Source organism: Hemicordylus capensis, chromosome 1, assembly GCF_027244095.1.
Source record: "Hemicordylus capensis ecotype Gifberg chromosome 1, rHemCap1.1.pri, whole genome shotgun sequence".
NCBI classification, from domain to species: domain Eukaryota; kingdom Metazoa; phylum Chordata; class Lepidosauria; order Squamata; family Cordylidae; genus Hemicordylus; species Hemicordylus capensis.
The window spans coordinates 125,677,325-125,689,793 of record NC_069657.1 but is presented as its reverse complement, the minus strand read 5'-3'; the positions used below and the strand labels follow the sequence as shown (position 1 = coordinate 125,689,793).

At 39.8% G+C, this 12,469-nt stretch overlaps 1 protein-coding gene across 4 annotated transcripts in view; it reads left to right on the top strand.

The window, feature by feature from the left end:
* The window catches only part of SPTY2D1 (SPT2 chromatin protein domain containing 1), a 46,567-nt gene extending 35,052 nt beyond the window's left edge, over positions 1–11,515 (top strand). For all 4 annotated transcript variants that reach the window (XM_053255758.1, XM_053255737.1, XM_053255726.1 and 1 more), the window contains 2 exons: positions 282–359; positions 7,813–11,515. In XM_053255758.1, coding sequence (XP_053111733.1) covers positions 282–359; positions 7,813–7,909 — 175 coding nt within the window. In that variant the 3' untranslated portion in view covers positions 7,910–11,515. The remainder of the gene's footprint in view (positions 1–281; positions 360–7,812) is intronic.
* Positions 11,516–12,469: the final 954 nt, after the last annotated feature.

Below are 12,469 nucleotides of genomic sequence, written 5' to 3'. Positions count from 1 at the left end.
AAATGTTACATACAGTAGCTTGAATTACTTTTGTTGGCAAGCAAAGGGTTCATGTAGTACTTTTCGAAGATACAGGACATTAATTTGATAGTATTTGTCAAAGCATAAAATATTAAAATATTATAATTTCTAAAAAGTTTTTCTCCCGTAAATAATAGTGGCTTGGCTTAACCCTGTCTTTATAACATTACTTAAAATTGTGTTTTAAAATATATGTAAATTTTCTGAAACATGCATTTATATTTTTGCAATTTTGAATATATTTAACTTTTTGCTTTCAGGTATAAAGATGAAAGTGATTATGCCTTGCGTTACATGGAAAGCAGTTGGAAAGAGCAACAAAAAGAGGAAGCCAAGAGGTAAGCATTAACATAAAATTTATTGAGCTTACTCTGAAGGAGTAAAAAGGAATGCTTAATGTGATTCTAAAAACAGATCAGGTTGTTTCTAGCACTTCCCACATCTCTTTAATAAATTTATTGTAGTATTTATATAATATTTCTATAGTGCCTTAGCAGTCATCAACAGCTATGTGTGGTGCTTGGTTATTTCTCTTTTTACAGTTGATTAACAAGGAATTTTCCCAGACCAAGCTGCAGTTGAATCCTGGATCTTCAATCCTGGTTCAACATAGATTGTGTTATATAGAGAAATGTCACCGCTGACTTGCACTAGGATGACTGAAACACTCACAGGTTTGATTAAGAAAACTACATTTCACACAGATGCCCATCTTGGGCAGCTGCCCCCATTCAACTCCTTTCTCATGTATCCATACCAGTAGAGATTTCTGGAGATCCGAAATCAGTCAGCTGATGTTGTTTGCATCCTTTTCTGGTTTAATTTAAAATTATTTCCACATCTCATCTCCTTTAGTTATATCAAGAGTAATGTGATTCAGACAGCCACGTCCACTTAATTTTTCCAGAAAGAATTTAAGAATTTTTTATTAAAACTGGCCATTGGTGGCAAGAGATAGGGTAGAATAATTATTATACTGTTACCCATCCTGAGCTCTTAGGATGGAGCAGTTATACAATATATTGATAATTACTTCCAAAATGGCCCTGCTCCCCTTGTGTATTTGTTTTTTAAGTTACATAAAATACTCATAAGATAACCAAGCTTTTTTTAAAAAAAAGGCGGTCTCTTGAGTCTCGTTCTATGCAAACTTGGACATCTGCACAAAACAGGAGTGTTGACCCTCTGTTAGAACAAACCTATTCCTTACCAAGAAAAGGAGCTTTTTGAGGTCGTGACTTCACAATCTAGTCTGAACTGTCTCTAATATTTTAAATGAAAATTAGGTTATTAAATATTGAGGGCTGAAAGGGAAGGAAATTTATCCTAAAACTCATTAGCATTGTCAATTTCCACCAAAAAACATTTGGCAGCAAAAACCAGCAAGTGGAAAGTCCAAAATAGGTGTGATGTTTCATTATACACTTCAGAATTAAAGAATAGCACCGTAGAAAGCTGAACCTTTGGTCTGAGCAAATTCTGGATTCAAGATGGCTACAAAATTAATATATACCTTTCTGTTCACATTGATTAAAACTTTAAATGTTTGAAGAGCCCAGTTTCTGTCTGATCTGGATTTTGATCTGTTGCACTCATAAGAGTGGGTTCTGCACCTATTCAGGACTATTCAGGCTGAATTCGTTAGTTCCTTGATGTGCCTAGCCTCGCCCCTTGCATGTGGTGCTTTTCTGTTGGTTTTGGCAGTTGGGCGCTTCTCTCCTCAGTTTCTTTCTGACTGCCATTGTGTCGGCACCTCGGCTTTGTGGCTCCTTGATTACGGAACATTTTCTGAAGAAAAAGAGAAAAGCCCTCCATCAAAGTGTGCTCATCAGAAATGTCACAGATCTAAACATAAGGATTCTGATCTCGAACAGGGACTGTCCCTGAAGAAGCATTGGGATAAGAGTGGAAAGCCGAAGCAAGTTCAACTGGAGTTGGGCTCACGAGCAACTCCATCTCCAACAGGGCTCCAGTCGAACTGAAGAATCGCCTCGAAATCCAGAGATGCCAGAACTCATGAAGGTTGAAGTCACAGCGTGGATGCAAGAGCATCCAGAATCGACCTTGGGCTTGGCGTCAACGCTGGGACTAGTCCTTGTCTCCTGCTCGAACACCAGCACAATCCCCCTCTCCAGCGATGTTGTCCACTCAACAGGGATTGTGGTTAGTGTGATCCCCATTCACGTTCAAGCTGGAGGAAGAGGACATATCGACACCGGTCGAGGATTGAGCAATGCCCAGTGGCTAATGTGTTTGTTAGATTCCACAGAAAGCACTCCTTCTGCGTTCACTTTCCATGGCTTTCTTAGCCAGGGGCTGGGTGGTGATGGTGATAATATCGAGGGCTTTATAATACAGAAGACACCAGGTACTTCACCCAGAACACAGATTTCAGTGATTCCAACTACATCTGCCTTTCAGCCTCAAGTACATATGTCCACCGTATGGGCTTCAACAACACAGGACTCTGTACTGCGCTTCCTGGAGATCTCCAAGATAATTCACATTGACTCAAAGCCTGCTACACTGGTGGTTGGGGTGATACACCTCCGGCACACCAACGGTCCCCAGGTCTTCCATATGATTACAATGAGTATAGAGTTTGGAAGGGAAGATGCCAGGTGCCTTTGGTGATGGTACCAATGTTGACACAAGTCACACCTCCTAAAACTGAACCAGCTCCATACCAACAAGGAATGATGATGCATACTACGGTAGGCGTTTCTGCAGCCTCTCAGAGGAGTTACTGAATCGGCCATTGGTCCACAGTCAACTAACGCAGACAGCCGTCCAAAGTACAGCTTCCACGACTACACAAACTGCACTGCGGGCTGTGGAGCTTACATCTACTGTATCTGTGCAGACTCAGACTGCCCAAGAGGTACCATAACGTACCTCCACTACGACTACGCAAACTCAACCATTACTGAAAACAAACATGTCCACTGCCTCGCATCCTAGAATGGTCGTTCTAACAGATGACTACAACTCTGATTCTTCAACAGCCAGCTTGGAATCTTCAGCTAACGCTGAGGATCCACCAACAAAGATAATACCTGTAACAAATATATCACCAAACGAAGAAATGTGATCGTACAATCAACAGATTGGTGAGATGGCAACAGAATTATTCTTCTGTTGCCATCTTCTGGGCTTAGAACCGAAGAAACAGACCCAAGTCCTGGATGATCCAATATATAATTTTCTAAATACTATGTCCACAACCCAACCAATAAATTTACCCATGCTTCCAGTAATATCCAAGGTAGCAAAGCCGCATGGGAAGTTCTTCAAACTTCAACTCCGACCTCAAAGCAGCTTGAAAACTTACATAGGATCCAAGAGGAGTACAATGATTACCTAGTGAAGCATTTTATACCCAACTCACTAGTGATTGTGCCTCAACTTCTAAGACAGGAAGAAGACATACAATACTGGGTGATAAGGAAGGCCGCAAACTGGATGTGATTGGTCGGAAGATGTATTCCACAGCATGCCTTGCCCTAAAGATAGCTAACTACACGGAATGCTTTGCCCAGTACTCTCATTCCCTTTGGGAAACCCTTTCAGAAGAACAGGCAAATCTTTCACCGGAAGAATTCCTGGGAAAATTTAATGACATACACACAAAAGTAAACTTGCTGACCAGACAGCAACTGAGTAATGCCAAGCATCTGGCAGAAAAAGAGTCAGGGACACTTGCAGCTGCAATAACTTTGTAGACATGTTTGGCTACGATCAGCATCATTACAACAGGATAGGAAAGAGATTGAAAACCTACCATGTGAATAGTAAGGGATTGTTTTGCTCGACAATTGTGTCATTAAAGAAATCAAAATATACAGTAAAAATGTTCACAGCACCATCACAAACATATTCAACATCCAAGTACTGCTCATTCAACAAGAGGCAGGGAACTTACAGACTAAATGAAAGGAATACAGAAAGCGTTTCCAAAGCTTCAATAGGAGACCGTACAACCAGAAATCCAAGATGGGACAAGGTGCATGTGCAAAGGCTATGGAAGCCAACAAGCAGCACCTTTGAATGCACTGTCAGTCCACCAACAAACCTTGTCTCAGCGGCAATTCCATCCAGACACAAGGTCATTCGATCTTAGCTGCTTCCACCATCAAGCTGGCAAGTCATGCCTTTGCATGGCGCAACATAACATTGGATCACTGGGTGCTTCACATAGTTCATATGGGATATGTGATCGAGTTTGAGATCTGCTGTTATTCAGCAGCATAAAATACACACCAGCAACTCCAGTGCTGGAGGAAGAGGTCAAGACTCTTTTCAACTGATGGACAGATCAATGAATGGGCTTCTACTCCCACTATTTCTAGATACCCAAGCAGGATGGGGACATTCGACCAATAATGGCTTTGCAATGGATGAATCTTTACATAGATGTGTGCAAACTTTGCATGATAATGTTGCAAGGCATCTTTCCTCTCCAACGTGGGGAGGAATGGTTTGCAACGTTGGATCTGAAAGATGCGTATTTCCTCATTGGCATCCAGAACAGCTACAGGAAGTACTTGAGATTCACATTAAGGAGCAGAGTGTACCAATACAGCATTCTCCCATTTGGATTGGCAACAGCACCGTGGGTATTTACCAAATGCATGGCAAAACAGTGGCTTGCCTGTGTTCACAAGGTGTAACATTATTCTTATATTTGGACAGCTGGCTCATGGTGGGAAGAGGAAAAAAACAAGTTAGCTTCGCATATCTCAATGGTACTCCATCTTCTAGTGGATCTGGGCATCCAGGTCAACTGGGGCAAGTCACATCTGGAACCTGTCAAACAAATAAACTGCATAGGAGCACTGATTGATGCAGAGAAGCAGAAAGTGTTTCTGCCCCACTCATGTTACCAACGCATCAGGGAGGTGATGGCTTTCACAAATCACCCAGTGCAAACTGCAAAGGATGTCCAGAGGCTCCTAGGACTCATGGCGTCATGCACGTCAACCGTACATTTTGTGAAAATAAAACTCATAAAATTGCAACTCTTGTTTCTGTCCATGTTCAGGCAGAATGTGAATAATGCACACATGCAGTTGATGATACCGTATTCTCTTATCTCCCTACGGTGGTGGACAAGGCCGGCCAATTTGTTGTCAGGCATAGCTTTCAAAGTGCTACAGCCGACAGCTTGGGTCACAATCGATGCATCTCTGAGAGGCTGGGGGGCACATTGTGGATAGCTGAGAGCTGAGGGGCTGTGGTCCCCACAGCAGCAGATGATACACTTAGAGCTACTAGCAGTCCTCTATGCCCTGAAGTCATTTCAACTGACTTTAAAGGCCAGGGTGGTCCAAATACAACTGGACAATACCACCGCTATAGCATACATAAATCACCAGGGTGGAACGGTGTCTTGTCCTCTGTGCCAGCTGAGCCTGCAGATATGGAACTGGAGCATAGTTCAAGGGATGACCTTGCAGGCGATACACATAAAGGGCACAGACAACATGCATGTGGGTCTTCTGAGCAGGACACAGCTTTTTCAGAAGCACCACGGATGGGAACTCAAGCCAACATACTTCAAAATGCTGTTCCAAGCATGGGGAACCCTGGATTTGGATCTGTTTGCAACATCACAGAACAGAAAATGTAAGAGGTATTGCTCAAGAGTGGACATTGGCTGCGACTCAAGGGAGGATGCATTCCAGTTCAACTGGAGTCAGGGGTATCTCTATATATTTTCCCCTTACCCACTGCTGAACAGAGTCTTGGCAAAACTGTGCTCATGCTACCAGAGCATATGCAGAATCAGCTGCACACATGGCTGGCATTACTCTAAAGGACATTTGCTTGGCAGAAGCATGGTCCTCAGAACATACCTTCATAAAGCACTATGCTTTAGCTCATTGCTCTGCAGCTCATGCCAACATTGGCAGGAGTGTGCTGAAGGAGGGTATTACCTTAGCATACTACACCCACCACCAGACTGATGGCTAGTTAGTCACCCACTCGTTTAAGTGCAATGGATCACGATCCAGATAAACAGGTTGCTTACCTGTAACAGGTGATCTGGATGTGATCCATTGCATTTATACGACCCTCCCACCGGCCCCGTTACAGTTTGCAAATATGTAGTGTCGAAAATAAAATAAAAATTACCTTACGAAATGGCAACTGAAAATCATAGACAGACTTCAAGCAACTGAGAGAAGCATCTAACCGCCAAAACCAATGGAAAAGCACCATGTGCAAGGGGTGGGGCTAGGTGCATCGAGGAGCTAACAAATTGTGCCTGAATGGTCCTGCACAGGCGCAGAACCCACTCTTACGAATGCAACAGATCACTTCCAGATCACCTGTTACAGGTAAGCAACCTGTTTATATCCTATCATGATGCCTCAGATCAACTAAATAATGATTTGTGCATGCATATTCATCACTCTCTGGATGTATGAAACAGCCACTGTAGATTAAGCACCACAGGTAGAACTTCCATACTTCACGTTCAGTGCTATTCAGTGGATCCAATTAATACATTCAAGTGCAAGTAATTGATGAAACCAGGTGATTAAATATGCATCTGTGAAACAGTCCTAACAATGCTGTCTTCTGTGCCATCTGTGCACTAAGTCTATAGGCCATTTCATACATGATGTTTTTAGGTGTTCACATAAATGTCAAGTGGACACCCAAAAATGAAGAGTGTGAATGTGATACATTTGTTTTATATAGGTACGTGCATTAGGGAGATGTAATTGGCTGAGGCTCCCTGTTAGGTGAATGCTTAATAATTTGCCTCTGCATGTGTGAGATGACAATGTATGAAGAGAGGATGAGATGTGCTTAATTGTTGCTCTATGGTTGTAAAATTCTTGGCCAGGATCAAAGGAACTATAGAACTAGTTGTGTGTGCCTGAGGGGACACTAGACTTGTTTTTCCTCCAACTGTAACTGCATGGCTAGCTGTTTGAGGAGCATTTCAAAACCACTTTTTCGGCATGCGGGTGGGGGTCACGTTTTCAAAGAAGAATAGTCAAAAATTCCACTGGCATAGCACAAGCACCTTGTGTGAGCTTGAATAGCTCTTTAGATTGCAGGTGCTATCTCTTTTGGTTTGCCACAGTTTAAGCCTTGATTATTTTTTGGGAGCACTGTGAAACCTTTCTCTGGGTTCTTCTAGTAGCTTGAAGGTAGTTTGTTTAAGGGAGTGTTTCCTAAGATGGGAAGGGTGGAAGTAGAATGGTGAGAGTTAGGTACTATGAGTTTATTAAAAAAAATAATGTCTGTGCAGTTGGTTGAGTTTCCAGAACTCAACCTCTCTGGCTGGGCACAGGGAAGTGATACTCTGGAGGTGGCCACAGCATCTTCAAAGCATCATCTGAATACAATTTTCTGTTAGCCAAACCCACTGTATTTATGTCCTGCATTGTTCCTGTCTCAACTACAATTCAGTTATCATATTCCTAAGAAAGATTTGATAACATGCTTTTAGCACTGGGCAAATTTGTGATTTGTTAAAGAACATGCCAGGTATGTTATAAGAGCTGCCATCATGGAAACCATCTTCTTTATCTTAATGTTCCTATGGACTGTTTTACATTCTGGTGCTGCTCAGTCTGTGGAAACTTGAGGCATTTCCTAAGATGGCTTCTTTCATAAATATGGTCGAAGCCTGGTTCAGAATCCTGCAAGCAGTTGGGTAACAGAGGTGGGTTGTATTAATTTGGATTTCATTCTATTTGGTGTTCTTTGTGGATTTGCATTTTGGTTTTAATATCGTTGGAATTAAACTGTGACTAAACGTCTGTTCTGCAGCTTGAGACTTGGGATGCAAGAAGATCTAGAAGAGCTTAGACGTGAAGAAGAGGAATTAAAACGCAAGAGGCAGGCCAAGAAGCTGAGAACACGTTAATTTGCTGCTGTTCTGGTTGCCATAGCTCTGGTTTTCTGTTACTCTTCCATTTCTTTCCCCTCAGTCTTCTGCTTGATCCAAATTTCAGCTTTAGTTTTATTTTGCATATGCAAGGGTAATAAACTGTGTAGAAAAAGGAACTGCAAAAATATGATTTGTTTAGTTGCCCCCAAATACTTATTTTTAAAACTCACCATGGTTTTTGTACAAAAATAATGCACTAATGGAGAAGATTAGATGGAATAATGGAAATGAATGTTACTACTGCCTAAACAAGTCAAAGGATTCCAGCAGACTGCTGACTATGCATTGGCTTGCAACAAGTGGACCCATAGCCCAGTACGCCAGTATGCATTCTTCATTTTACTTCAGAAATGAAGAATGTTCACGTTATCTTCTCTTTGAAAAGAAAATTATGTCCTGAGACAAGATTCTTAAAATACCACTTTTTCTGTTCAGCTAAAGCACAGATTTTAAAACTTAGCTGTTGGTTATTGACATTGAAAGCAATAGTAACCTGTACTGTGATTCCTGTTTAGAGAACAGATCAACTGAAGAGTAACATGATAGTGAAAATTGACAGCTTTCACTTCACAGATGTGTCGCCCGATCCTCTCTCCTGCAGCATCTGCTGAGTAGTAAATAGGCAGCAGCATCCAGTATGTGGCAAAGGGTCAGTGCTGGCGCCCACACACTTCCCAGTGTAAATCCCTCCTGTCTCCTTACTATGTTTGTTTGCTGATGGTAGCAGTACAGGGCAGTTTCTGTTACACTTTTCATATGGTACTTGGTGCCTTGGAAAGCTGGGTTTCTGTTCCCATGTGCATTGAGTTGAAATCTCTCTTGAGCTGGCACTTAGAGTGCAGAAGACAGAATTGGGCTATTAATGTAATTCAGAAATTATTTCAATAAGAAATGGGACCAAAAGTTTGGGTTGCCCCTTAGGACTGAAATTTCATTGCCAACAATATTGAGGCAAACGTTTATCCTAGAACATATGAACTTTCAGTGTCCCATATATCATTTCTACGGCTTTGGCTTAAGTATGTTTTAGTAATACAGTACTCTAAAATACATATATTTTACCCCAATTTTTCAGTATGCAATTTTAGACTATGTGCATATTGCATAGCAGTTCCAAAACCTGCCAACTGGTACTAGGCATTCTCCAGCATACATGATGATTCCATCTATATTATTCTAGTTACAGGCATCTTTTTAGCTACTGTGAATACTTGCTTAATAAAGCTGCTGATTAGATTTCCAGCAAACAAATCTTTATAGTTTGTGGAAGGTTACTTTTGTCTGTCTTTGAAACTTTGGTTGTACACTGACTTCAAGCTGTGCACTACAGAATTAACTTTGCCCATAGTAAATGTGTTTGTGTTGCAATGAGGAGCCAGGTCCATTCTGTTCTGCAGAATTGTGCACTGAGATTTCAGCCCTATGTCTCATACATTTTATTCTTCACATGTCTGACAGTGTCAGAGCAAAAAAAAATCATTACAGTTGCTCAAAACTGCCTCAAGCAGCCATACTACAAAGAATGGAAATTAAGGCTAGAAGGTTGGGCATAGTAACCTAACATGGAGTGTTTGGCAAAGAATAAAGACTCATGGGCTGACATCCAAATAATGCCCATGCCTCTCAGAATTGTCCCTGAGTGCTGTATAACCCTCAAGGATGTATTTCCAGGAGGCCCATTGGGCATTTGAGGGAAGATGAGATTGGTGAAAATCACCCTTTCCTCGTAGCACCAGCACAGCACTAGTCTAGATGCCGGCTATTGTGTCAGAGTTCGAATGTTAATATAAAATGTAAATATTGGGAAAGAAGAATCCAGCTTTCTAATTTGAGCATCAAAATGGGAAGAAGTGGAGTTCAATTAATGCGAGGTAAATGGAGATAATAAGTTTCATTTATGAAATCATTTGGCCTTTAAAAAATAACATAAATTTCTATAGCAGTGGCATTTCCCTCTGCAATACTTTTCTGAAATAAAATATTTGGGTGATTGCTACAGTTACCATGTTACTTAACAGGAACTCTTCATTCAAAAGTTTACAGTGATTGCTGTTCTCTCTCTCCCCACCCCCCACTCCAATTTTGTACTTCATCACCACAAACAATACGTTGTCTTGGTGTATTAGCTTATATGCATACTAGAGCAGCAGATGTATCAATTTGTATGTTTGTATGTTCATTCAAGATGATGACTGTTGGAAATATGACCTAGTTGCTGTTCATTTTATAATTATACTATTGGGAGAAATCTGCCCAAATATCTTCAGCAAGGCTTGAAATTGGTGAATAATTTTTTAATACCAGAATTGTGCACAGTCCAGAATTCTCATGAGTCTTTAACTCGCATGCATGTTTTAACTACTACTTGCAAGATAAATTCAAGACTGTATTCTGAAGCACTTCAGTGTTACTTGTCTTGTGGAATATAACTGGAACATAATCTTTACTGCCAGTCTTCTCCACCCTCATTCTTTAATCATTAAAATTTACATTTCATATAATTTGCCATGATTAACCAGCATATTCTTGCATTCCAGAAGTAGTCTCTCATAACTGTATTCTCTTTTCAGATGTGCTGTTTACCTTATATTAACATGTATTTGTTTGCATTTTGTGTCCAATAAGAAAATACCTTTTTCCTTCATCTTAATTATTTCTGCATAAAATATTAGTGCAAAAGGTGAAGATAAAATGTTTTATTTTTTTGTGTATTGGGCATTATGCTAGACTGGTGACTTCACAGATTGTATTAACAAACACTAACTTGGATTTCAGACTCTGTCCAATAGTTTGAAAATGTGCCTTTTTTACATATTTAAATATTTCCATGAATGTAGGAATAAAAGATAAAGGGTTAATTCTGCTATCAAAGATGCTCTATTTAAACTTGATTTTGTGAAATAAGGTAGTTTTCATAAAACCCTTTCAGGTGTTTCTTTGCACAACTAAAGTAATTAGCATATTCTGATATTAAGTGACACTTAAGGGCACTTTGTATTTAACTAAGACGTTTTGAAATTACCTTCTATATATTTTGTTAAGGCTGTACTCACTTTTTGCATCAGTATATATGAGGCCAGGGCAGTGTGTATCACAGAGGCCCTATTCAATAAATAATCTGTAGTTTACAGGAAGTCTGTTTTAAAAAATGTGTAAAGCCTTATTTTTATATAACCCCCTCATTTTTGTTCAGCATAACTAGTTTTTATTTGGATTTTGTTTCTGTAACCTTAGTTTTCCTATAATTGAAATGTATTTCTACATATATAGCAGGAGACCAAAACACACTGGAAAGAAAATACATTTTTGAAGAGACTGGTGAATAAATTGTGATGACTGTTGAATTTCTATTTTGTTGAATCAGAGTGATAAAATCGTTAGCATACAACTGAGGATGCTTCTAGAGTCCATGTTTTGTTCTTGTGAAACTCATTGTGTTTAACGCAATGTGACAAATCAGGGAAAAATATAAAGCATAACTGTTTTCTGGTGCTGTCAGAATGTACTTTTGCACATTCAGGGTGCAGTCTGAAGCAAGTTATGTATATAATTACAAGATATTAAACATTGTATTAAATTTTCCACTGGTTTGCTTTAATTTGTAGGCCATTCTAAATGTCATAGTGCCCTTTTCTGCCAGAGCCCTTGCAGCATATTTGACCCTTATTTTTATTTCTGAGCAAGAGTTATTCTATATTAAATATCTGAGCTATGCAGAAGCTGCTTGAGTTTGCTGTATTACAAACTGTACTTAGGATATATTCATATCACTTAAGAGATCAAACTATTGAGTCATGAATGAATGGCTCCAATATAAAAGTTTTAATTGATTCACTAGGATATAGTTCCTGATCACTTATAGCTAATATATACAAGTCTAAAATTGACTAAGTTCACTACAAGTGTGTTAAACTTCAGCAGCATATCAGTCTGTATAAGGCATTACTGGAAAGAATAATTACAAACCAGAAAGAGAAGTGGCTAGTGATAGATGCACAAAAGGGAATTTCAGAATCAGAAGTCCCTGGCATGCACAGAGCAAGCTAGATAGATCATGGTCCTAATAGGTATTCTGGAATAGCTTCCCTAAACCACACTGTGGGGGCAAAAGAACCTCAGATTTTAAACTGAATTTGATAAAAACAAACATTTGCATTAAACTCTCTTTTCTATATTCTGTTTAAGGGCAGGAAGGGTTTTTATGTTTTGTTTTGTTTTGTTTTTTGCTCAATGGTAGCAATTTTTAGTTAATAGCATCCAAGATCTAGAGAACCTCAAAACTAGTTATCAATCAAGCAGCTTTTGATTTATTATTTTTAATGAACAGCAGAGCCTACCTTATGCCACATTGCAGGCAGCTTTTGAAACTGTAGGGGGTTTCAAATGTGGTTTGATGGGATCAGCTGTTAATATAAAATAAAAAATTCTGCCTGGGCTAGTTTATGTAAATTCTATGACCTTAAAGAGCTCTTCCAGTTCTGGCTATTGTGTTTGGTACTGGCATGGTGAAAACTGTTGTACTAGTCCAATCTAATT